The sequence below is a fragment of the Ranitomeya variabilis genome, chromosome 2 (assembly GCF_051348905.1).
Source record: "Ranitomeya variabilis isolate aRanVar5 chromosome 2, aRanVar5.hap1, whole genome shotgun sequence".
Taxonomy (NCBI): domain Eukaryota; kingdom Metazoa; phylum Chordata; class Amphibia; order Anura; family Dendrobatidae; genus Ranitomeya; species Ranitomeya variabilis.
In genome coordinates this window covers 893,992,383-894,019,950 of record NC_135233.1, presented here as the reverse complement: position 1 = coordinate 894,019,950, position 27,568 = coordinate 893,992,383, and the positions used below count along the sequence as shown (strand labels likewise).

Genomic DNA, 27,568 nt, shown 5'->3' with positions numbered 1-27,568 from the left:
CACAAAGGTATTTGGACAGCCTAACGGGGGTGTAAAGGCACCGAAAAGGCCCTAATGTAAAGCCCAGCTCTGCCCCTATTTCACACTATTTTTTATCTAATTTTTAAAAAACGGGGTGGTAGGTTCCCTTTAACAACTTCACGACCTAGACTTATAGGGACATCAGAAGTCGTGTTCCGGCACTTGATGCAGGCTCCAGCTCAGAGCCCTCATCTTTTCTGTCACATGGCCGCCGATTTGATAGCTGTCGTGCCCTTACCAGCCGGGGGTGAGATCGCGATTCATCCGTGGCTGTTAACATGTTAAATGCGACTGTCGGGTTCTAACAGCGGCGTTTAACACATTTGCGCCTGAAGAGCATCACAAACCTCACCCATCGGCACCCGTGTCACATGATCGTGGGGCACCGATGGGATGGTATGACAACTAGGGGTCTGCAGAAGACCCCTGTGCCTTGTCATTGCAGATTTTTTATAGGAGATGATTATTTTTGCTACACACAGTAGGACTATGATTGCAGCTTCAAGTCTCCCTAAGAAATTGAAGCGAGTAAAAAGTAGAAGAAAAGTTTTTAAAAAATATAAAAGTTCAAATCACCCCGCTGTTCTCCCCATTCAAAATAAAACAATAAAAAAAAAATACACATATTTGGTATCGCCATGTTCAGAAATGACCGATATATCAACATCTAAAAATAATCCAAAAGAATCAAAATGCAAGAAATACTTTTTTTGATCGCAACAACATTACAGGGGGAGTAGCTGCCACCGGCCGGGGCAGCTCTCCGGCACCATTTTAAAGACTTCATCTACTTCACTTTGGAGCATCAGGAAATCACCAACTTCCATGGTTATCTTGCTGGTGGTAAGGAATCGACTTATCTTTACACAACATAGACTGCTTATCCTTAGCGCATGTGTCCAACACTAGTTGCTGGAAGATACGTGCGGGTTATATTTGTATCACTGGTTGATTATACCTGCACCTTTGTGTACGGAGTCTGGTGCTTCTCGTGGTCATATATACGGTATATTTATTTTTTATTCCATTGGCTTTTTTCAGCGTGAATATTTTTCCTTTATTTTATACTTTATTACAATTTTTGTGGTGATTGTTTATTCGCAGCAGGAAATTAGCCTCTTGACACCTTGTTTCACCTGTATATATATTTTCAATAAAAAAAATCAGCTCGGCGTACAGAAAATAACTATTTACCCAGCCCCAGCTCCCGAAAGGTGGTGACTAGTAATGAGAAGAATCTACTCATTGCTCGGGTTTTTCCTAGCACGCTCGGGTGATCTCCGAGTATTTTTTTAGTGTTTGGAGATTTCGGTGTCCTTGCTTCAGCTAGATGATTTGCGACTACTAGACAGCTTGATGATTACATGTGGGGATTGCCTAGCAGCCAGGCAACCCCCACATGTACTCAGGCTGGCTAATAGCTGTAAATCATTCAGCTGAATCAACAAAAACTAAATCTTCGAACACTAACAAATACTCGGAGATCACACGAGCGTGCTAGGGAAAACCCAAGCAATGAGTATATTCGCTCATCACTAATGGTGACTATATGTAACCATTTTTTTTTTTTTAACACAAACTTTAGATTTTTTTTTTTTTTCACCACTTAAATAATAAACCATACATATATGTTTAGTATCTGCAAACTCCTAGAGAATCATAATGGTGGGTCAGTTTTAGCAATTAGTGAACATGGTAAAAAAAACAAAAAAAAAACCACGCACTTGGAATTTTTTTTTCAGTTTTTCAATACATTATATGGTAAATCAATGGTGACGTTCAAAAGTACAACTCGGTCCACGAAAACACAAGCCATCACACCGTCATATTGACTGAAAAATAAAAAAGTTGTGGAGAAAAAGGGGAGCAAAAACGCTCAAGCAGAAAATCCCAAGGTCGTGAGGGGTTAAACTGATTCTAACTTCCAAATATCCTTTTTAAAATATGGAGCTCAAAACTGTATCTCATATTTAAGATATGTCCTTACAAGTCATTTATAGAGCGATAGTAATACTCTGGGATCATGGGATTTTTTTTTTTATTATTATTATGCACCCTAAACTCTTGTTTGCTTTTGTGGCTGCTGCCTGACATTGAGTACTGCTGCTCATCTTACTTGTAACCAGAATACCCAAGTCCTTCTCCTGTTCTGTAATCCCCAGTATCCATTCAATGTACTGTATATGCAGTAATGCGATTAATACTGCCTAGGTGCATTAGTCATTGCAGGTCATCTTTTATGATGCCCTCAAAAATGTACTTAGTCCATGGTAGTTACCATTCTTAAATATCGGTACCACATCAGCCATTCTCCAATCTCGTCACCACCCCTGATACGAGAGAATGATGATACAGCTGCCTGTCAAATACGGAGCTCAACTCCCTCAGTATCCATGGATGAATGCCATCTGGCTCGGGAGCTTTGTCAATAAATATTTACCGTAATTTGCTCAGACACAGCCGTACTTGTGTTTATATTGGGTGGTGAATTTAAATTTCTGCCTCACTGAATGATGCCTGGCACAGGCAGCTCATTTGTGAATACGGATGAAAAGTGTTTTTTATATCTCACCTTTCTCTTTGAACTCTATAATTACATTGCCATAATCATTTTTAAGGTGCTGTTGCTATCAAATTTTCTCTTTTTGGGCATTGATGTACAGCTTTAAAACTGTTTTTTTTTAATTTGCTGCCGCTGTTGATTTTTCTTTGGTAACTTTGTAGCTTGATTTCTTTTTTACATTTCCTGTTGAGATCTTTATACTCCTGGAATGCTATTTCTGACTTCTCAGCTTTCAAGGTTTTAAATGCCCTTTGTTTTTGTCTTATGCTTGGTACTGCTCTATTTATCCATGGTTTCTTTTTATTCCTGGACATTTTATTACCAGAGGGTATAAACTTTCTACTGGATTTTAGTAGTACATCGTTAAACACTCCCCATTTAAGTTCTGTACCCCCAATTAGCAGGACATGATCCCAGTCTACAAGGCTAATTTATTCCCTTAATCAAGTGAATTTAGCTTTCCTAAAGTTCCAAGTTTTAGTATTTCCCTTTTGTAAGATTTAGTTGATTATTAAATTTAAACTTACCACATAGTATACTAAAAATGTTATTTCTTCCTATAGTACCTGTACGATTTGGAAGTCATGGAAAGAAGTTGTTTGTGGTAACACCATCTAGATACTATGATAAAAGATTTCTCAGGTTATGGGTAAGTCTGCTCCTACTGCCATTCTTATGTAGATATCTTTCACGTTGTGTATGCATTTAAAACACAACAAATATGTATGTACAGTACACTATGTATTGCAGTGCTCACTGAATGTGTTGGGGGACACTCACTTGGCAGCGGGATTAAGGCGCACAGGAACGATTTTTCCACTTAAACCAGTCCATGCGGTTTATTCAGCACTCATAAACCACCGTAGGCTATGTTTTACCTCACAGACCTAACATACAGTCCACTCTCAATTGCGGTTATGTCCGCACAGTTCATTAACTGACCCTCATCAGTGAACTCATCTGTCAGTTCCAGACCCACAGGACGGTAGCTTCCCCAACACAGATAGCTGTCAGGACTCAGCAGGCACATGCCTCTTCCATGTGCCTTCCAGGAAACCTGTACTCTTGCAGGACCTTCCAACACAGAGCCCATGTGACCAAACCACAGTCTCTTTATATCGTGTGAGACACACCCATTGATGAGAGGTATGTGGTTAGCCAGACCCGCCCAGCTCTCCGACTAACCCTGCAAGTCCTGCCCCTTATATACTACTGTAAGCAAGGCTCGTGGAACTACAAGTCCCAGATAAACACTCCAGGCTTACAGCACAGAGGACCTCCTCCTCTGCGACACAAACCGGTTGGTCATTGTCTCCCAACGGGAAAAAAAATGTTACGAAGTAAGAGACTTTAAAAAACAAAAGCTTTAACAATTTATTTTTTTTATCAATGCTCAAAAGAAATGAAATCCAATTAAAATCAATATTTGGTGTGACCACCTTTTGGCTTCCAAAACGGCATGAAAGCATCAATACTTATAGATACTAGTGACGAGCGAATATACTCGTTGCTCGGGTGACCTCCGAGTATTTTAGTGTTCGGAGATTTAATTTTCATCGCCTCAGCTGAATGATTTACAGCTACTAGCCAGGCTAAGTACATATGGGGGTTGCCTGGTTGCTAGAGAATCGCCACATGTAATCAAGCTGTCTAATAGCTGTAAATCATTCAGCTGCCGTGATGATAACTTAATCTCCGAACACTAACAAATACTCGCAGGTACCCGAGCGTGCTCGGGGAAAACCCGAGCAACGAGTACACTCGCTCATCACTAATAGATACACTTGCAAAAAGTCGGTATTTTGTAGGATTATAGTCAGGTGTATGCGTAGCCAGTTATACCAAACAGGTGATAATGGTCATAATTTTCATAGGTAGGTTGAAACTGTCAATAACTAAAACAGAAACAGCTGTATAGGAGATTTAAAACTGTACTACAAAGGTTAGCTTGAGGAAAGCCATTGCATGTCACTGGTCATAAACTATAAGCATAGCAACAGGCACAAGGTAGTTACACTGCATCAGCAAGGTCACTCCCAGGCAAAGGTTTCAAGATTTGCTGTTGAAGCTCTTATGAAGAAGCACCAAGAAAGGGGCAATGTTGACGACCTTAAAGGCTATGGTCGCCCAAAGAAACGAACTGCAGCAGAAAAGACACAATTCTTATTAACTTTGAAGTAGGAAAATGTCCAGCAGTGCCATCAGCTCAGAATTGAAAGTAACCAGTGGGACCCAGCTACCCATCTACTGTTCGGAGTAGTTTGTCGAGAAGTGACCTTCATGGAAGCATTGCAGCAAAAAAGCCAGAGCTTTGACATGGAAACAAGGAAACATGACTCAACTGTGCTTGAAAACATAACAACTTGGGTATAGAAATATAGCAGTAAGTGTTCTGGACTGATGAGACCAAATTTGAAATTATTTTTCTGTAAGAGAAGACTGCTTGCTCTCCTAAGGGCTGGAGAGCAGTTCAATAATCAATGTCTACAGGCAACAGTGAAGCATGGTGGGGCATCCGGGCTGCCCATGTGGCACTGCGGGTCAGGGGACACTCTCCTATGATGTCAGTGAACTGCAAGTGTCACACACAGGGCGCCGTCGGCGATGCTCCGCCGAGGTATGCTGCACATAGGTATGCGCACCAGTCGTAAGATGAAACAAGAAAAAGATAGAGAACTCTCTGGATGTGTAACTGTAGGACACGATGACTAGATCAATATTACACTTGGCATAATGAATAAAGTGAAACAGTGCTGAAACAGAATAACACAATCGGATTCAATGTGAATAATTTAAGAAGAAACTATTTCATTAAGCAATAAGAAATATTAAGGGAATACAGTGAAATGGATAAATGTCATTATTACAGTTATCCATAATAATCACAAATTAATTAATACAAAATCATACTAGTGTTCAAATACAATTAATGTCCATAATCAAATACAAGTGTATATATTACAAAGTTATAGAAAAATACTAATGTGCATAAGAAATTTCACGAATATAAAATGCATAAAAAATATCATACACCACCAAAGCAAAAAATCATCCTGGCAATCCTATTCAGAAGATACATATATGATCATTCTGACTTGAAAGAGCTGGGGTTCTGATTTGCCTCTACAGCAATCCTACAAGCAGCGCTTACATTTTGCTTAGTCTTCCAGACCTTTTCTTGACCAGTGGAAGAGAAGAGAAGGTCTGGAAGACCAAGCAAATTTTCAGTGAGCTGCTCGTAGGATTGCTAGACAGGAAAATCGAAACCCCTGCTTGTCTTCAAGAGACCTTCATAAAGATTTAGCAGATTCTGGAGTTGTGGTACATTGCTCTACAGTTCAGAGACACCTTCACAATATGGCCTTTATGGAAGAGTCCTCAGAAGAAAACCTCTCCCTGCGTCCTCACCATAAAATTCAGCCTAAGTAGTATGCAAAAGAACATTTAAACAAGCCTGGTGCATTTTGGAAACAAGTCCAGTGGACGGATGAGGTAAAATAGAATTCTTTGGCAACAATGATCAAAGGTATGTGTGGAGAAAAAAGGCACAGAATTTTAGGTAAAGAACATCTTGCCAACCAATAAGCCTGGGGTGAATTACTCATGCTTTGGTGTTGTGTTGCAGCCAATGGCACGGGAAACATTTCACGGGTAAAGGGAAGAATGGATTCAATGAAATTTCAGCACATTCTTGATGCAAACATAACACCATCTGTAAAAAAAACTGAAGTTGAAAAGAGGATGGTTTCTACAAATGGATAGTGATCCTAAACACAAATCCACAATAGACTACCACAAAAGGCGCAATCTGAATGTTTTACAATGGCCCTCACAGTCCCTTAATCTGAACATCATTGAAAATCTGTGGCTAGACCTCAAAATAGCAGTGCATACAAGATGATCCAGGAATCTCACAGAAATGGAAGAATTTTCCAAGGAAGAACGGATTAAAAGCTCTCAAACAAGAATTGAGACTCTTGGCTGGCTACCAAAAGTGTTTACAAGCTGTAATGCTTTCAAAAGGGGGTGCTACTAGGTACTAACCATGCAGGGTGCTCAAACTTTTGCCTTTTAGAGATCATTTCACCTTCAACTTGCTTAACTCTTCACAATAACAGTAATTTTGACCGGGGTGCCCATACTTTTACACGCCACTGTATATATGTGTACAGTGCTCAACATAAATGAGTACACCCCCTTTTTGAAAAGTAAGATTTTATCGGTATTTCACTGAGCACAAGAACAACATTTTGACAATACTGAGTTTCATAGAACATCCCTTTAACTCACAACATGAAAGTAAGGATAATAATGTAACTTTAATTACAATCTTCACTTTTACACCAACCGCTATCTTGGGCGAGTGCTGCTTCTTTTTTTTCTTTTTTTTTTTTTGGGTAGCAAAAATGGGTGCAATCCACATCTCAACCAGGTATATAGTAAATATAATCCAAAAACTGCAGCACTCCACTGGGATCAATGAAAAAAAGAGATGTTATTAATCCATATCCAGGGACAGCAATGTATCACTTCCTCATGCAAGAACCGAAACGTCTCTGTCTGGTGTCTGGGCTGCACTTTTACGGCTTGCTCTGTCATCTTGCCATACTAAGTGACTTTGGCATTTATTACACCCCAAAACGTCAGGGTGACAGCCGCAGTGAAGTCTGCCACGGTTCAGCTGCCAAACCAGGCAGCTGGACAAACCAGTATAGTAAAGTATAATGTTTTCAGAATCTCCACACCAAAATGGCACTCTCTTGCTGTATTGTTATGTGTTCTGTAAATGTGCAATATATAAACTGACTGCAGACATGAACTAAGAGCTAATTTATCTTTTATTTACAGAAATTTTATACGTTGCTGACAGCCATACCTGCAGGAATAGCCATTGCACTCATCAACATTTTTGTTGGTAAGACGCTAATATATTATGGGAGGCCGATTTTTCATATCCATGAACCCCCTTCACCCACAGGCATGTTTTCACCCTCCTGACCAGGCCAAATTTTACAATTCTGACCATTGTCACTTTGAGGTAATAACCCCTGGAATGCTTCAACGGATCCCACCGATTCTGAGAATAATTTTTTTTGTGTGACATATTGTACTTTATGTTGGTGGTAAATTTAGGCAGAATATTGTTTTGACATATGTGTCTGTACAGTACTGCTTAGCCACACAGCGAGACTCTGGCAGGACAGAGCACTGGTTCACTCTTGGAGAACAAATTATCGTAGAATAGTTTGCTGACTCCATATACAGAACCTCTAAGTGCTATTACACCCCTGTGGGAATTTAGCTACAGGCGTAGTGATGATTTCTTTCATGCCTCATTAGTGGACACAGGTAACCATGGGTGTATGCTGCTGTCACTAGGAGGCTGACACTATGCAAATAAAGAAGTAACTCCTCCCCGGCAGTATACACCCTCCGACAGGCACCAGGCAACTCAGTTTTTGCTTAGTGTCTGTAGGAGGCGGACCTGGATCTAACCCCAGATCCGTATTTCTTTTACAGGGATTTGTTGTGTTTTATTAACCTTTTCCCCTTCCTTTTTCAGATACTTTTATTCAGGGTAACAGGGTGCAGTTTTTTTTCTCACCCTGTTTTTCCCCACTTTGAGCGACAGAGAGAGCAGTGTGGTATCACCCACATCGCACCCTCTCGGACCCGCTGGGCAGGACTTTGTCCCCTGTCATCCATTCGGGTGTTCAGGGTGAATTTTCCTCGGTGGCCAGTCCTGCCCGTTTCCCCTCCTCATCCCTCTCCTCGGAGAGGGCTGAGAGGAAGACGGCGGTCACTTCCAGTGACCCTCTCCCCCTGATTAGGGGTCGACGCCGTCTTCTGCGCCGGAGTTCGTGGCGCGGGAAGGAGGACTTCTTCCAGGACCCTCTACTCTACAAGGGATCCTGATGTGTTTCTCAACTGCAGGTAGGGAATCTTCAAGCAACAGTACAGGATGATACCCCTCCCCCTCCCGCCCTGCAAGCGATCTCCTCAAGGTGTCAGAGCTTACCAGGGCCTCTGTTTAATAGGGGAGTGGACTGCGACACTTCTTTTTCTGGCGTCGGGATGCGCTATCGCCGCACGCTGGCATTTCTTTTTTCCCTCCTTTCATCCATTTTTTTCTTCCGGCTATTTCTCCTTCATTCGGCACCCGGCTTACACGCCCTCTTGCGGCGCCCTGCATTACGCGGCCGGGAGTTCAGCGCTCTTGGGGGAGTTTCTTCTGCTTCCCCCTTTGGCGCTTGTGCACGCCCACAGCGTTGCGCTGTTCCCGCGCTTTTTCAGCCGACTTCCTGCTCCCTGTCAGCGTCTCCTCACCGCGTGGGACACAAGGATCTCGGGGGAACACAGGCACAGACTCCTGTGGCTACCGCTGTCGCTGTTCTGTCAGCAGGCTCAGCACTACTGCTCTCTCGAGCTCTACTCCTCCCGGCAGTACTTTTCCGCTCCTGTACAAGGTAATATCTCTACCTATGTCCGACCCCACTACGGCCTTTGCCACTACGGCCATCCATTATGCCTGTGCTCTCTGTAACAAAAAGTGGGCCTCAGGTCAGTCTTCTCCTTTCTGCCCGTCCTGCATTCCTCCCATCATGTCAGCCCCTCAGGAAGCTCCTAGGTCTCGGGATGAGTGCACTCCCCCTCCCCCGGAGTGGGCTGTTGCAATGTCTCATTCAGTGTCAGACCTGACTAAGGTGTCTCAGTCCCTGGTCCAGGCACTTGAACGTATCCCGCTTCTGTCTAATGCCACCAGTGCCACGAACGCCTCACACGGCGATTCGCTCGCACCTGTCCAAGACCCTCACAGAGGCAGACCGGACAAAAGAGACAGAAAAAGGACCTTAACTAGATCCTCTTCCAGTTCCCTGGACCACACCGGGATTCCCCTATCTGCCCGTTCCCCCTCCTCGCAGGCGGACGTCTGGTCTAATCTATCCTCTCAGTTGGAATCTGACTCTGATGCAGATCAGACTTCCGGAACACAGGAGATGGTCGATAGCCTTATTTCAGCTATCATTCAGACGCTTGAACTTAAGGAGGATGAGACAAGCTCTCAGGACGTCTCCGTTGCGTTTAAACAGATTAAACGTCCCTCTAGGGTTTTTCCTAATCACAGGGAGTTCGACAACACTACCTCTACGCACTGGGAAAACCCTGGTAAGCGTTTCCTGGGCAGGAAACGACTAGACGTGTTATACCCTTTTCACTCCGACCTTGTCTCCAAATGGTCTGAGCTTCCCTTAAGGACCCCACGGACAAACAAATCGAGGCATTAGCAAAATCGGCATTTGAGGCTTCTGGAGCCTCCCTCTGCCCTAGTTTCACCTCCTCCTGGGTAGCCAAGGCGGTGTCAGCCTTGGCCAAAACTCTGCGCAGGGGCATTTTGGCCTCTGCTCCTGCTGAGGAACTGTCTGATTTGGCGGATCAGATTTATCTTGCGGGTAAATACCTCATGAATGCCTCCCTTGATGCGGCGGCCTGCTCCACCAGGGCTAACAGCAACATTGCAGCCATTCGCCAGATTCCTTGGCTAAAAGCGTGGAACGCTGACCCCGCTTCTAAAAAATCCCTCACTGGTCTGCCCTTCCAGGGTTCTAGACTCTTCGGCACGCAGCTGGATCAAATGATCTCGAACGCTATGGGTGGTAAGAGTACCTCCTTACCCCAGTCCAAGCCTAAACGTTCCTTCAACAGGAGGGGCCCCCAGTCTTTTCGGCCCTTTCGGTCCTTCGCCTCCTCAGGAAACCCCAACCAGGACCGTTCTTCCTGACAAGGGGACCGAAGGAAACCTTCTTTCAGGCATCCACCGCTCTGGAGAGCCAAGAGCCACCCCGCGAAACCATCAGGATCTCAGGGCCACAGGTTTTCTAATAAATGACGGGTCGCCCCCACCTGGAAATCCCTCCAGGGTGGGAGGCCGGCTTCTTCTGTTCTCAGAGGTTTGGCTATTGGTAGTCGACGCCTGGGTCAGGGAGATCGTCACGCCAGGCTACAAAATAGAATTTTCTTCGCCCCCAGGAAGTCGTTTCCTACTCTCTCGTCCTCCCAAACAGCCCTCTCATCTCCCAGGCCTTCTCCAGGCCGTCGATTCGCTCCTCGCCTCAGGAGTCGTAGTTCCGGTGCCTTATTGCTAGCGGTTTTCGGGGTTTTACTCAAACCTGTTCGTGGTTCCAAAAAAGGACAGCTCTCTCCGTGCAATTTTGGATCTCAAGCAGTTGAACCGCCATCTCCGGCGCTTCAGGATGGAATCTCTACGCTCTGTGGTCGCGTCCATGGATCCGGGATAGTTTCTGTGTTCCATGGACATCCGAGATGCGTACCTTCATGTTCCTATTTGCGTACGGCATCAGAGATTCCTCCGGTTCACGATAGAAGAACATCATTATCAGTTCACGGCTCTCCCTTTCGGTCTGGCGTCTGCGCCCAGGGTCTTTACGAAGGTCATGGCAGCTGTCATGGCCATTCTACGTTCAAAGGGGATTCTGGTAATCCCTTACCTCGACGACCTCTTGATCAAGGGTCCATCCCGTCGGGATTGCAGCCAGAGCCTCCAGCTTACTCTGGACACGCTTCTTCGCCTTGGCTGGATAATCAATTACCAGAAGTCTTCCTTGATTCCAACTCAGCGTCTGGAGTTCCTGGGCATGGAATTCGATACCTCTCAAGCTCGGGTCTTTCTCCCCAAGGAGAAGTTCCTTTCTCTTCTTCGGGGTGTCAGAGCACTAAAGAGCTCGAATCCTCTGTCTCTCCGCCTCGCTATGAGGGTTCTGGGGAAAATGGTCGCTTCTATCGAAGCGGTCCCCTATGCCCAGTTCCACTCTCGTCCCCTCCAGCTGGCTCTTCTGTCTGCCTGGGACAGGGACCCACTTTCCCTGGATCGCCCGTTTCGCCTCTCTCCCAGGGTGAAACAGTCTCTCTCTTGGTGGACGCTGTCCACCTCCATTCTGCGCGGGAGGTCATTTCTCCCTCCCCGCTGGCAGGTTATCACCACCGACGCCAGCCTCCAAGGTTGGGGAGCGGTTTTTCTCCACCTCACGGCCCAGGGCCGCTGGACTGCTCAGGAGGCGTGCCTCCCTATCAACCTCTTGGAAATCAGAGCTATCTTCCTAGCCCTCATCCGTTGGGAGTCTCTCCTCTCAGGAAAACCGGTCCGCATTCAATCGGACAACGCCACAGCCGTGGCTTACATAAACCATCAGGGAGGGACTCGCAGCAGACAAGTCATGAAGGAAGTGGCAAAAATTCTGCGTTGGGTGGAGGGTCACGTTCCCTCTCTGTCAGCCGTCCACATCCCAGGGGTGGACAATTGGGAAGCCGACTTTCTAAGTCACCAGGGCATCGTGGTGGGCGAGTGGTGTCTTCTTCCCGCAATCTTCAGCCAGATTTGCCAGCGGTGGGGCGTCCCAGACGTCAAATTGATGGCCTCCTGGGCAAACCACAAGGTTCCCCAGTACGTCTCCAGATCTCGGGATCCGATGGCCGTCGGGTGCGACGCTCTCGTGATCTCGTGGACCCAGTTCCAGATGCCCTATCTGTTCCCACCCCTCCCCTTGATCCCAAGGGTCGTAAAAAAGATCAAGACGGAAGGGGTCCCTGTTCTTTTGGTAGCTCCAGATTGGCCTCGCAGGGCCTGGTATGCGGAACTGGTGAACATGCTATCGGACGTTCTGTGGAGGCTTCCGGATCGCCCGGGCCTTCTTTCGCAGGGGCCTTTCTTCCACCTGAATTCTTGGTCTCTGAATTTAACGGTATGGCCGTTGAGGCCGCGGTCCTGAAGGATGCGGGTTTTTCCTCATAGCGTCATCCAGACTGATAAGAGCGAGAAAACCGGCTTCCTCGCGTATTTACCACAGATGTTGGAAGGCCTTTTTCCGGTGGTGTCAGGACAACAATCTGTTTCCTATGACTTTTTCCCTTCCATCCCTTCTCAGTTTCCTTCAAGCGGGTCTAGATTCGGGTCTTTCCCTTAGCACCTTGAAGGGTCAGATTTCCGCTCTGTCCATTCTTTTTCAAAGAGACCTGGCCTCCCTGCCTCAGGTGAGGACCTTCATCCAGGGGGTCGCTCATATAGCTCCCCCTTATCCTCCTGTCGAGCCTTGGGATCTCAACCTCGTGTTAGACGCCCTCCAGCATGCGCCCTTTGAACCGATTCAGGACATTTCCTCACTTCTATCCTGGAAGGTAGCCTTTTTGGTCGCCATCACCTCCATTAGAAGAGTGTCAGAGCTGACGGCATTATCCTGTCGTTCTCCCTTTCTAGTCCTGCATCAGGACAAAGTGATTCTTCGTCCGGTTCCTTCTTTTCTACCAAAGGAAGTTTCAGCTTTTCACATCAATGAGGACATTGTCCTCCCTTCCTTGTGCCCTTCCCCGGTTCACCCCTTGGAGAAATCTCTTCACAAGTTGGATGTGGTCAGGGCTATCCGGATTTATCTCGCCAGAACTGCCTCTTTTCGTCAGGCCGACCCTCTGTTCATCGTCTTGGAGGGGCAGCGAAAGGGGCTCCCCGCCTCCAAGTCCACAATTGCTTGTTGGATCCGTTCGGCGGTCCTGGAGGCATTCCGTGTCCAAGACAAACGGCCTCCTTCGGGGGTGAAGGCTCACTCTACCTGGGCTGTGGGAGCTTCCTGGGCAGTTCGTCTCCAAGCAACGTGGTCATCCACACCTTTGTCAAATTCTACAAGGTGCACACTCAGGCTTCTGCGGACGCGAGCCTGGGTAGGAGGATACTGCAGGCGGCGGTTTCTCACCGGCCGACCTAACTCCTCTTTTTATGCAGAATATCCCGCCCTAGGGACTGCTTTTGGACGTCCCATGGTTACCTGTGTCCCCCAATGAGGCGAGAGAGGGATTTTTGGTTCTTACAGTAAAATCTCTTTCTTGGAGCCTTCATTGGGGGACACAGCACCCTCCCTTGAAGTTGTACCGTGTTGGCCAACGGGCCGTTGTTGTGGGTTGGTGCATAGGTTGAGTTTTATGTTACCTGTTCCTACTACTGCTTTTGCACCAACTGAGTTGCCTGGTGCCTGTCGGAGGGTGTATACTGCCGGGGAGGAGTTACTTCTTCTTTATCTGCATAGTGTCAGCTTCCTAGTGACAGCAGCATACACCCATGGTTACCTGTGTCCCCCAATGAAGGCTCCAAGAAAGAGATTTTACGGTAAGAACCAAAAATCCCTCTTTTGACTCAATGGGTGCAAATCTACTGTTGTGCCCAATACGTTGTAGTGCCCATACATTGTGTCCAGTTAGTGCTTCTGGAGACACACACCCTGTAAATTAAGCAGGTTCTCATCTCATGTGGAAGCTAAATGTGGTTTAGGCACATGGTGGGGCTCAGAAAGGAGGAGGGAGCATTTTGGATTTGGGAGTGCAGAATTTGCTGGATTTCTTTTTGGGAGCAAGGAGGTATAGCACTTTTCCAGAGACTTTGTGCTACCAGTAACGTGCAAGCCTCTATATTTCCATTGACAGATGATGGACCCGAGTGGGGACTTGTTTTTTTTTTTTTGGATTGAGTTGAAGCTTTTTCTGGGAACATTTTACATAACATTTTGGATCACATTTATGCAGCACTCTACGCTGAGTAGTTATATCAGGGTGCATTTATACATCTCTGAGTGATATGATTCAGATGAAACCCCCGAGGGATCCATTCACTGTAATGAGTTACTCTGGACTCCGTCTGGCCTATGTTTAGCCGTCTCCTTCTTTTCAGAGGTGCACAAAACTGTTGTTGACCACGCCTAAAAAGACGGACCCCACCGGATTATAGGCCGAGCGGCGTCCATAGTGCCTCCATCTGTCTCACTATAGGAAATCTTATTCGGGGGTTCTGTCTGAATCACTTATTTCAGAGCTTTGCATGGAAACCCTGGTGTAAGCACTCAGTGCAGAAAGCAAGATAAATGTGCGCCGAGCCTTAGGCTGCCGTCACACTATAGCAGTATTTGGTCAGTATTTTAAATCAGTATTTGTAAGCCAAAACCAGGAGTGGAACAAATAGAGGAAAAGTATAATAGAAACATATTCACCACTTCTGCATTTATCACCCACTCCTGCTTTTATATATATATTTATTTTGTTTTGTTGCTTTTACACACAAACAATTTTATAAAAAAAAATAAAATTTGTTTTTGTATCACTATTTTCTGGGAGCTATGGCTTTTTTTTAATTTTTCTGCTAATGGAGCTGTATGATGGCTTGATTTTTGTGGAGCAAGATGACGTTTTCAGCTATATGTTTTACATTCGACTTTTTGATCACGTTACTGTATTTTTCGGATTATAAGGCACCCATTTTCCCGGAGTCCACTGCATAGGAAACCATGTAAGTGCGGGGGCTCTGGGCTTTCACAAAATGTTGGCAGAGCCCCTGCAGCACCGAACACCCGCAGTGGCACGCCGCACATCCGAACACCCCCTCATCCCAGCCTGAGGCCTGCAGCAATGCTCCACTCTTGCCTCCTCCAGCAGCGACCCTGAGACCCTGCTTCACCGCAGCCACCACCCCAGTAAGTAATAAGACTCATGGATAGTAAGAAGCACCACCATTTTATAAAAATAAAAAAAAAATTCCCGTTTTTCTCCTCAAAATTTGGGGTACGTCTTATAATTGGGTGCATCTTATAATCCGCAAAATATGGTGTATTCCACTTTTTCCCTTTATGATGAAAAAGCATACCTTTTTGCCACATTTATTTTATTTTTAAGGGGTTAATTAGCATGATAGTTTGATAGGTCGGGTTTTTCCAGATGCGGTTATACCAAATATGTGTACTTTGTATATTTTTGTTTTTACTTAAATATATGTATTTATTGGTATAATATTTTTCATTTTTTTTGGTTCTTTATTTTGTAAATCTTAAAAAAATAATTTTACAATTTATTTATTTTTTTACCTTTTCCCCTTTCCCTGCTCTGATTGCTGATCTAATACTCTGCAATGCTTTTGCTGAAGATTGACAGTTTGGACCAATGGCAAGGTTATGCTGGTTGTCCAAAGTAAAGCAGCTTTGCCTCTGCACCATATGAGAAGTGCAGGGGCACTGAAATTGGCCGGACTCAGTAAAGGTACGTGTCCACGTTCAGGATTACATCCGGATTAGCTGCGGCTTGAACGTTGCGTACAACCGCAGCGTTCAACCCTCAGCGTCCAGATGTTACCTCATAGTGGAGGGGATTTTATGAAATCCCGTCTCCACTATGCGTGCGAACACGCATCCGGCAGCCCTGCATTTACGGACATGCGGCGCGTCTTTTTAGAATGCAGCATGTCTGTTTACCTTGCGGCGACGCTCCGTCGCTGCCAGGTAAATAACAGGGTCCTATGTATAGGGTGCGGTGAATCCGGATGTGTTCACTGAACACATCTGGAATCACCGTGCGTACAAAAGCGGGCGGAGCGGGGTTTCTGCTCCGTCCAAAGCGCAGTCATTACTGAACGTGGACACGTACCCTAAGAGGGCCAGCTTCAGAGCACTGCTTGCGGACTGTAAAAAAAACAAAGCATAAGTTGAAAGCAGGTATATGGAGATGGCTTAGGCTACTTTCACACTAGTCCGTCGGTACGGGCCGTCGCAAACCGTCGGCCGACGTACCGACGGACAGTGTGTTAATTATGCACAACGGGGGCAGCGGATGCAGTTTTTCAACGCATCCGCTGCCCCATTGTAATGTTCGGGGAGGAGGGGGCGGAGTTCCGGCTGTGCATGCGCGGTCGAAAATGGCGGACACGACGCACAAAAGAAGTCACATGTAACTTTTTTTTGTGCCGACGGTCCGCCAAAGCACGACGCAACCGTTGCACGACGGTTGCGATGTGTGGCACTCCGTCGCAATGCGTCGCTATGTATAAGTCTATGGAGAAAAAACGCATCCTGCGGACAATTTTGCAGGATGCATTTTTTCTACATAACGACGCATTGCGACGTTCGTCGTATGACGCTAGTGTGAAAGAAGCCTTTAGGGTACGTGTCCACGTTCAGGATGGCCGGCGGTATCGTCGGAGCGGCAAAGCCGCTCGGCGCTAAGCCCTGCCCCTTTCTGGGACACGATGATGCCGGATGTGTTCATTGTACACATCCGGGATCATCGCACCCCTCGCATAGGGCCCTGTGTTATTGCTTGCGGCGACGCAGCGTCGCTGCAAGGAACACGGACATGCTGCGATCTGAATAGACGCGCAGCATGTCCGGAGTCGCAGGGCCGCCGCGTGTGTGTTTCCACGCATAGTGGACACGGGATTTCAAAAAATCCCCTCCACTATGCTGGAACATCTGGACGCTGCGTGTTTGACGCTGCGGCCCAGAACCACAAGAAAAGCTGGCGCACTCTGTGCTTTAATGCTAATATAAGAATAAAGGGGGTGCGACCACAAGCGGCTAAAGCAACATCAGAACAACCAAAACAAGAGGCCGCTGAGAAAAATTCGCACACCACCGAACATACTTATCAAAAGGAATAACTTTATTGGAAGCACAATTTAAAAACAGTTAAAACCAATACAAACAACAACTGCCCCCCCCCACAGGCCTGTACAACACTGTATATGCTGCGTGCATGGCATAGAAAAAGTGACCAATATAATACAAAATAGTAAATGACTGGCAGTTTGGGACACACTGCAAGGGAACGAACAATATATAATGCTTGACATGGGCACAACCACAAGTAGAGGACATCCAAACTCAAATGTCAATAAGTGAGTAATCCCCCATAACTCTATCAGATGCACAGATATACATCCAAGAATTGGTGTACCATAACAAATAAAGATATACTGAAGGAAACATAGCCCATGTCACCTCCAAATGAAGGTAGATACTGGAAGACTCCAAGAGGGGAGATTCCCCAGATAAAGCAGTGTGAATCCCAGTCACCCTATAGTCACCTAAAGTAGGGAGGGCGACGCCGCAGCCAGTGTGACAGGTCCGGGAGGCAGGTGAACCCAACGCGTGTCGCGGTCACGCAGACTGCTTTGTCAGGGGAAGTCCCCTGCGGCCCCACGCAGCGTCAAACACGCAGCGTTTCCTGAACGCGGACACACGGCCAAACGAGGTGATCCTTCTTCATGCTCGGCAGGTAATGACCGTGTGTTACAGCCAGGACCTGCCTCTAATAAACTCTCCTTGCGATTGTTAACCTTTTAAATGTCACTGTCAAAATCTGACCGCAGCATTTAACATGGGGGCGCGTCATTCCATGCGCCCATCAGCAAGCCCATAACGTGATTGCAAGTCACCGATGGGTTACTATGACAGCAGGGGGTCTTTTGAAGACCTCCGTGCTTGTCATTACGAAGACTGAATTTTACTATATACAGCAATACTGTGATATCTCTGTATATAGCACAAGTGATTAGACGGTTGCTGTTTCAAGGCCCCTAAGGGGACTAATAAGAACAGTGAAAAGTATAAAAAAAATAAATAAAACAAGTTCAAATCGCCCCAGTTTTACCCCATTAAAAATAAAATAAAAAAATCACTGCGTTGAGAAAAGTCCAATCTATCAAAATTATAAAACGAATTAACCCGATCAGTAAAAACAGTAACAAAAAAAAAATTAAAGCCAAAATTGCGTGTTTTCTTTTGGTTGCTGGACTATGACAAATTCTATAACAAGCAATCAAAACATCAGCTCTATCCCAAAATGGTACTAATAAAAATGCTGTCTTGCCCCACAAAAAGTCATACAGCTCCATCAACCAAAAAATTAAAACATTACAGGTCTTGAAAAATAGCAACACAACTCCAAACTTTAATTTATGTATTTGCAAACTTTTTTTTTTTTTAAGTACTAAAATAATAATAAAAAAAAAAACTGGGCATGTTTAGTATTGCTGTAATGATGGGCAGAATCCTATTGCGAGGTCATTTTTACAATGTCAGAATTGTTTTTTTTTTTCACAAATTCTCCCCACTTGGAATTTTGTTTTAATTTTCCAGTACATTATGTGGTAAAATGAATTGTGTCATTCAAAGTGCAACTCGTTTTGCAAAAACAACAGTCTTGATATGTCTGTGAAAAAAGAAAAATTAAAATTCTGGCTCTGGGAAGAAAGGGAGGGAAGAAACAAACACACAGAAATTTGCCACGTTATGAAGTGGTTAAACTCTAAAAATGCAAGCAAAAACAGCCTATATGTTCAGCTACTGAGCTGTTGCAATGCAATAGGGTGATTTATTTAACCCCTTCCAGACATGCGCCGCACATGTACTGAGCTGCGTTCCCGAAAAGCGCAGTATATGTACAGCGTTGTGATCGCCGGGGCTCACGCTGAGCGCCGCCGCGATCGGGTGCGGGTTTCAGCTGTTTGTGAGAGCTGACACCCTGCAGCAATGCCCACGATCCGTGCTGGCACCCATCGCCAGCATTTAAACCCCCCCCCCGATGTCACCGTCAATAGTGACAGCGACCTCGAGGAGCATTGCTCTGGGAGTGAGCTCCCTGTCTGCTCCCACCAGCACAACACAATGCGATTGCTTTGTCCTGATGGTCTCCATAGTGACCCCGACCACAAGATGGCTGTGGGGTCCTGCAGGGAAGGTGGCTTGTGAGCGCCTGCTAAGAGCAGTTGCTGACATGCCGCCTCCTCTTCCTGTCAAGAGAAAAAAAGAGGAAAGGGTTATGCAAAAACAGTGATCACCAGACAGATATTTTAAATGTCACACGCTGCTCTGATGCCCTACAGTGCAGAAGCATGCAGAGTATCAGATCAGCGATCTGTCAATGTAAAGATAAAGTTCCTTCCTGGGACAATGTAAAAACGTTATTTATAAAATGTAAAAATATATTGTAAAAAATCCCCATATAAAGAATAAAAAAAAATTAAAAATATTAATCTAATAAATACATTCATGTTTAATAAAGAAAAAAAAAAGTGCACATATTTGGTATCACCATGTCCAGGATGACCTGACCTATAAAACTGTCCCACTAGTTAACCCCTTCAGTGAACACCATAAAAAATAAAGCATAGATTTTGCCTCGTTATTTATTTATCATCATACCGCCAAGCAAAAAGTGCAATAAAATGCTATCAAAAAGACGAATGTAAATAAAAATGGTACAGCTGAAAAAGCCATCTTCTCCTGCAAAAAACAAGCCGCTACACAGCTTCATCAGTTATAGCTCTCAGAATAAAGCATTGAAAAAACGTATTTTTTTTAATTATTATTATTATTATACATTTTTATAGCGCCATTTATTCCATGGCGCTTTACATGTGAACCTGGCAAATATAGACAAGTACAATAAACATGAGTAAAACAAGGCACACACAAGTACAGGAGGAGAGAGGACCCTGCCCGCGAGGGCTTACAGTCTACAGGGGATGGGTGAGGATACAGTAGGAGAGGGTAGAGCTGGTCGTGCAGCCTTTCAGTAGACTGAGGATCACTGCTGGTTGTAGGCTTGACGGAAGAGGTGGGTCTTCAGGTTCCTTTTGAAGGTTTCCGTGGTAGGCGAGAGCCTGATGTGTTGTGGTAGAGAGTTCCAGAGTGTGGGGGAAGCACGGGAGAAATCTTGTATGCTGTTGTGGGAGGAAGAGATGAGAGAGGAGTAGAGAAGGAGATCATGAGAGGATCCCAGGTTGCGTGTAGGTAAGTACCGGGAGACCATGTCACAGATGTATGGAGGAGACAGGTTGTGAATGGCTTTGTATGTCATTGTATAGTTTGTATTGTGCCACAGGTCCAAAACATTAAAAAAAATTATATAAATGTGTTATCGCTGTAATCATACTGACCTGAAGAATAAGGCTGTGTGCGCACGTTCAGGATTTTTCATGGTTTTTTGCTATAAAAGCGCAATAAAACCAAGAAAAAAACGCATACATTAAGCGTCCTATTATTAGAATCCGCAATTTTTGTGCACATGTTGCGTTTTTTTCCGCGGCGGAATCGCATTCCAGAAAAAAACGCAGCATGTTCATTCTTTGTGCGGAATCGTGGGGATTCCACACACATAGGAATGCATTGATCCGCTTACTTTCCGCATGTGGCTATGCCCACCATGCGGGAAGTAAGCGGATCATGTGCGGTTGGTACCCCAGGGTGGAGGAGAGGAGACTCTCCTCCAGGCCCTGGGAACCATATAATTGTTAAATTAAAAAAAAAAAATTAAAATAAAAAAATCATATTCTCACTCCTCGCGATGCTTCCATTCCCAATAATGCATTGCGAAAATGACCTGTGATGACATAGCGGTCTCGCGAGACCGCTGCATCATCTGAGGTTATTGCCGCAATGCATTATTGGGACCGGAGCATCGCGAGGAGTGGGAAGACTGCTGGGGACTCCGGAAGGTGAGAATATCATGATTTTTTTTTATTTTTTTTCAAATTATTTTTAACGTTCTATCTTTATACTATTGATGTTGCATAGGCAGCATCAATAGTAAAAATTTCGTCACACTTGTCAAACAATATGTTTGACCAACCTGTCAATCAGTTTTCCAAGCGATGCTACAGATTGCTTGGAAAATGCTAGCATTCTGCAAGCTAAAAACGCTTGCAAAATGCTAGTGTTTAGTGGGAATATGCATGCCAATTCCGCATGCGATATACCCGCGGCAGGAGATGCGGAATTGCCATGGCAATTCTGCAATGTGTGCACTTAGCCTTAAGCTTCCTTACCAGTTTTACCACATGTGGAACGGTATAAAAAAAAAAAACAACCCAAACAACAATTCCTGCATTGTTGGTTTTTGTTCGTTCTACCTCCCAAACAAATTTGTCCATTTTCTCCTGTTGCCCCTGTGAAAGTAAATAAATAAAATGAGGTCTAAAGGAAAATTTTTGTGTTTTGTGGAAAAAAAAAAAAGTTAAATGTTTATTTTTTTCCTTCCATGTTCCATTAATTCCTGTGACGCACCTGAAGGGTTAAGAATGTTAAGGGTGCAGTTTTTAGAGTGGTGTCACTTTTGGGCATTTTCTGTCATATAGGCCCCTCAAAGTCACTTCAAATGTGAGGTGGTCACCCCAAAAAAACGATTTTGTAAATTTTGTCGGAAAAATGAAAAATAGCTGGTCAGCGTTTAACCCTTATAACTTTAACAAAAAAAAAAATTCTAAAAAATTGTGCTGATGTAAAGTAGACATGTGGGAAATGTTATTTATTAACTATTTTGTGTGATATGACTATGATTTAAAAGCATAAAAATTAAAAGTTTGAAAATTTCAAAATTTTTCCTAAATTTCAATTTTGTCAGAAATAAATGCAAGTAATATGGAAGAAATTTGACCACCATCATGAAGGACAATATGTCACAAAAAAACAGTCTAGGAATCAGTGGGATATGTTGAAGCGTTCCAGAGTTATTACCCCATAAAGTAACAGTGGTCAGAATTGAAAAAATTGGCCTGGTCAGGAAGGTGAAAACAGGCTTCGGGGTTAAGGTAGTTTAAAGGTCCTCTACTAAACAGAGACCATTGTTATTTAGATGATGGGGAACTTATTTTCCCTCCCTACGTGGTCGGGTACAAGCCTTACACAGGATGCCGCAGGGGCAGCATTATTAGGTTCTCTGCACAACAATATTTTTTTAAAACTCATCCAATTGTGAAAATGCTTTATTTTGCATTATCTATTCACTAAATCACATTTTTGTGTTTTGGGACAACCCTTTTAATGAAGATGAGACTAGCCTTTTATCGAGATCTGATAAACCATGTATGTGAATGATCACATGTAAAATGCCATGGAATAAATGGCACTATAATAATAATAATGTAATATCATCATGCCATGTGTGTACAAGCATGGGGTTAACCCAGTCATGAGAAACTTGAAAACAGCCTTTTCCATGGAGTTGTCAGGTGTAAGGATACACTATATACTCATATTTAATTAGATACTCTGTAATATGTACTGCCTGATCATTGCTGCTGACAAATATTAAATCCTGATGTTTATGTTTATTAGGTCCTGCAGAATTAGTAGAAACTCCAGAGGATTATATTCCTGAACCATGGGAATACCACCCGGTACGTTTTGGAAAATTAATCGATTTCCCAAGATAGTCACTAGGGCTAAATGCATACTGCGTTTTCATACCATTGAAGCATACATCAAATGGCAGGCACAGGCCTCTACCCAGCATTAAGACACATTGCAAAAAATGTACTGTTTCTTGATATCGGTAGATAAATGGTATACAGATGTATAAATGACCAGACAGAGGCCGATAGAACAATGTTTTGGTCTCTGGTGTATGGGGATTTAAGGGTACTTGTGTGCTTTTAGCCTTAGAGATTACAAAACACTACGGGTTCACTCACACTTGCATATAATCAGTCCATTCCTATTTAGGATCGTGGGACACATTTTTTTTCTCACTTGTCATCTGTATACAATCCATTGTTTTACTCAGCAGCCATTAATCTTTTACATAACTATTTACAGTTTCCTATGCTACAGAATTGTAATCCACAAAATTTGGATGTTATATTGATGGGCCGTATGGCATGACATATTTTTATTTTGTTTTTTTATTTTTTTAGTCTCGCACTGTCCGATTTTTGAGTGAAATCACAGGCTGCTGCAATTTTTTCTCTCTTGCCAAACAGCTGAGAAAAAATATATAGATCTGCACTGCCTCATTGAATAACATTGATTCAAGTGCAATCCCGTTTGTTTTTTTATCGGATTGCACTCATCCAATTTGTGCGCAAGTGTGAGCGAGCCCTGGAGCTGATATTTTTCCATACAGTTTTTCCTTTTTAATAAATTTGCAAAGATTTCTACATTTTTTTTTTTTGTTTTTTTTCAGTCAAGATGGGGTGCAGAGTGTACATTAAAAAAATGAACTTTTTTGAATTTACCAAAAGGCTGTGATGAAACAGAGTGAAAAAATTTAAAGGGATCTGTATACTTTCTGTACCCACTGTAGGTCACACTATTCTGGCATGTCGTTGATCTGCCTTAAGTGTATTTACCTATGTGAGCCATTGCCTGTTGCTGTGAGAACAGCTCCTGAGACTTGTGATGTTTCTCTTTCAGCATCCGATTACCCGTTTTCTTGTCCACTACATATATAAAGATTATCAGGCGGCATATGAACAAACTTTGTGTGTCATTCATGTTGAAAATGAGAAACGTATTCTCAGGTTTGTTACTTGCAACGTTTTCAATATTGTTTCTGCTTGTACATACATTTGTCAGAAGGCTAAAAATGAAACTGTGATAAAAAAAAAAAAATCTGAAGAGTATTTACCAGTAGCCATAGTCGTAGTCTGCAGGGAAATACATTCTATATATTTGTCTGTCGGACTGGATGAGAAAACGGTTCCATTTTCCCTGCAGTCACTCGCTGCAAGTCTGGGCCACTGGCGGCAGGGATCAAGTCTGGGCCACTGGCGGCAGGGATCAAGTCTGGGCCACTGGCGGCAGGGATCAAGTCTGGGCCACTGGCGGCAGGGATCAAGTCTGGGCCACTGGCGGCAGGGAGCAAGTCTGGGCCACTGGCGGCAGGGAGCAAGTCTGTGCCACCCCCCATGCTGATTGAATGGCATTTGCTCGCAGTATGTGTGCAGTGCAGGATGTCACTCCCAACATTAGTAGAGTGATTAGAGTGCTGAGTGTGCACAGCACCCAGTGCCGCGACTTGACTAGAAGTGAGTGGCTGCCGGGGAGGGGGGGGGGAAATATATTACTTCAGCCTCTCTATAATCAAAAATTTTTAGACCAATGTTTAGAATGTGTTTACTTACAGATTAGCACTATGGCTGCAGATAAAGATTGTTTGTTTTTTCTTAATGATGATTTCCCTTTAAGAGTCTGGGAATGCATTACAATGCAAAGCAGGGGCCATTTGCCAACTTACTGAGGGGACATGAAAGAGGATTTAGAGATGGTGATAACATCTTTGGAATTGATGTCTGTTCAGGATGAGAGGCTTTCCTCTTTACACATGATGGGATCTGACTTTTAGCTGTGATCATAGAGCTCCTGCACAGCGCGGTGTCTGGCCATCTCTGTGTATCTGTAGATGGGCCCCAATGCGCTGGGTTTCTCACATGGTGTTGTGGTGCCTTCTATGTCCACTGATCATCTGATATCTATTTGTAATCTTTAAATGACTGTAAAGGTACCTTCACACGAAGCGACGCTGCAGCGATAGCGACAACGATGTCGATCGCTGCAGCGTCGCTGTTTGGTCGCTGGAGAGCTGTCACACAGACCGCTCTCCAGCGATCAACTATGCCGAGGTCCCCTGGTAACCAGGGTAAACATCGGGTAACTAAGCGCAGGGCCGCGCTTAGTAACCCGATGTTTACCCTGGTTACCAGCGTAAAATCTAAAAAAAACAAACAGCACATACTTACATTCACGTCCCCCTGCGTCCACTTCCTGACTGACTGAGCGCCGTACAGTGAGAGCAGAGCGGTGACGTCACCGCTGTGCTGCTTTCACTTTCACTTTGCGGCGCTGAGTCAGAGGAGGAAGCAGACTGCAGGGGACGCAATGTGAGTATGTGCTGTTTGTTTTTTTTACATTTTACGCTAGTAACCAGGGTAAACATCGGGTAACTAAGCGCGGCCCTGCGCTTAGTAACCCGATGTTTACCCTGGTTACCAGTGTAAAATATCGCTGGTATCGTTGCTTTTGCTTTCAAACACAACGATACACAGCGATCGGACGACCAAATAAAGTTCTGGACTTTATTCAGCGACCAGCGACATCACAGCAGGATCCTGATCGCTGCTGCGTGTCAAACGAAACGATATCGCTAGCGAGGACGCTGCAACGTCACGGATTGCTATCGATATCGTTATAATGTCGTTTCGTGTGAAGGTACCTTTAGGGTATGTGCACACGTTTAGGATTTCTTGCAGAAATTTCCTGAAGAAAACCGGAAATTTTCTGCAAGAAATACGCATTTTTTTTTTTGCGTTTTTTTTCTGTTTTTTTCGCGTTTTTTTTAGCATTCTACAAGCGTAATTAGCTTGCAGAATGCTAAAGTTTTCCAAGCGATCTGTAGCATCGCTTGGAAAACTGACTGACAGATTGGTCACACTTGTCAAACATAGCGTTTGACAAGTGTGACCAACTTTTTACTATAGATGCTGCTTTTGCAGCATCTATAGTAAAAGATAGAATGTTTAAAAATAATAAAAAAAAATAAAAAAATGCTTATACTCACCCAGACATCTCCTCAGCGGCGTCCGTTCCTCTTCCTATAGCTGGTGTGTGCGCACAGGACCTTCCGTGACGTCACGGTCACGTGAGCGGTCACATGACCGCTCACGACCAATCACAGGACAGTGACGTCATCGGCAGGTCTTTCACCGCACACCAGCTACAGGAACCGAAGCGACAGCATGCAGTGGAGGCGGGAAGACATCGAGGGTGAGTATAGGACTATTTTTTATTTTAATTCTTATTTTTTGACCACTTATATGGTGCCCAGTGCGTGGAGGAGAGTCTCCTCTCCTCCACCCTGGGTACCAACCGCACATAATCTGCTTACTTCCCGCATCGTGTGCACAGCCCCGTGCGGGAAGTAAGCAGATCAATGGACCCCTAGGTGTGCGGAATCCCCTGCAATTCCGCATTTTAATGAACATGTTGCTTTTTTTTCCGCGATGCGATTTTTTCGCGGAAAAAAAGGCTACATTTGCACAAAAAATGCGGAATACACTTAAAATAATAGGAGGCATATGTAAGCGTTTTTTTTCGCATTTTTATCACGTTTTTATAGCGAAAAAACGCGAAAAAAACGCGAAAAATACTTAACGTGTGCACATGGCCTAAGGGTACCGTCACACAGTGGCATTTTCATCGCTACGACGGCACGATTCGTGACGTTGCAGCGTCGTATGATTATCGCTCCAGCGTCGTAGACTGCGGTCACACGTTGCAATACACGGCGCTGGAGCGATAATTTCATGACGTATTTGCGATGTAGAAGCCGTTGGTTACTGTGCGCACATCGTATACAACCTGTGTCACACGATGCAATCATGCCGCCACAGCGGGACACTAGACGACGAAAGAAAGTTTCAAACGATCCGCTACGACGTACGATTCTCAGCGGGGATCCGGATCGCAGTAGCGTGTCAGACACAGCGATATCGTAACTATATCGCTAGAACGTCAAGAATCGTGCCGTCGTAGCGATGAAAATGCCACTGTGTGACGGTACCCTTACTCAATTCTGATTTGATTCTTCTTGCAGGCTCCATGAAAATGCAGCACGCCGCTCTATGAGACAGAACGGAGATGGTCCATGGTATCAGTTTCCAACTTTGGACAAGACCCTTATTGATGATACGCCGAAGGCTTTCCCTGATAACTAGTGCTCCTGACCACTCAGTGTTGTAAATCTTAATTTCCTGTCTACTTATTCTGGTGAATCTGTTTCAAATAAATTCTACCAGCTTAGTGTAATATTTTTTTAATACAATAATGAGAAAAAATGATGGGCACGTAATGCAGAAATGAAAATGTAACACTGACTATTATCCTAAGTCCATAGACTAGCAGCAGGAAGACAAGGGTGTACTTCAGCATTATTGTGAAGTTATAAGCCTTGGCTGTGTAGGGATCATGCCCTCTCTGTCACTCATAGTACTTCCATCCAGCACAATTCCGAACCGGTAGATCTACATATTTGTCCTCTGCTGACTTGGAAACACTTATTGATGCGGATGTATGCTCTAATATAATTTGCTCTAATAAGTATTGTTCACTTTCATGTGATTAAACTCAGAATCTGTGTTATGATGGATGTATCAGATCAGCGCAGCGGATGTACAACCCCTGGCAAAAATTATGGAATCACCGGGCTTGGAGGATGTTCATATAGTTGTTTAGTGCCTTTACCTGACATGCAGCCCCATATCATCAATGACTATGGAAATTTGCATGTTCTCTTCAGGCAGTCATCTTTATAAATCTCATTGGAACGGCACCAAACAAAAGTTCCAGCATCATCACCTTGCCCAGTGCAGATTTGCGATTCATCACTGAA

The 27,568-nt window shown here is 44.4% G+C and overlaps 1 protein-coding gene across 1 annotated transcript in view; it reads left to right on the top strand.

The window, feature by feature from the left end:
- The window catches only part of NDUFB5 (NADH:ubiquinone oxidoreductase subunit B5), a 36,433-nt gene extending 9,448 nt beyond the window's left edge, over positions 1 to 26,985 (top strand). Inside the window, exons 2-6 of the mRNA XM_077290463.1 lie at positions 3,148 to 3,233; positions 7,433 to 7,499; positions 22,519 to 22,580; positions 23,596 to 23,702; positions 26,774 to 26,985. Coding sequence (XP_077146578.1) covers positions 3,148 to 3,233; positions 7,433 to 7,499; positions 22,519 to 22,580; positions 23,596 to 23,702; positions 26,774 to 26,894 — 443 coding nt within the window. The 3' untranslated portion in view covers positions 26,895 to 26,985. The remainder of the gene's footprint in view (positions 1 to 3,147; positions 3,234 to 7,432; positions 7,500 to 22,518; positions 22,581 to 23,595; positions 23,703 to 26,773) is intronic.
- Positions 26,986 to 27,568: the final 583 nt, after the last annotated feature.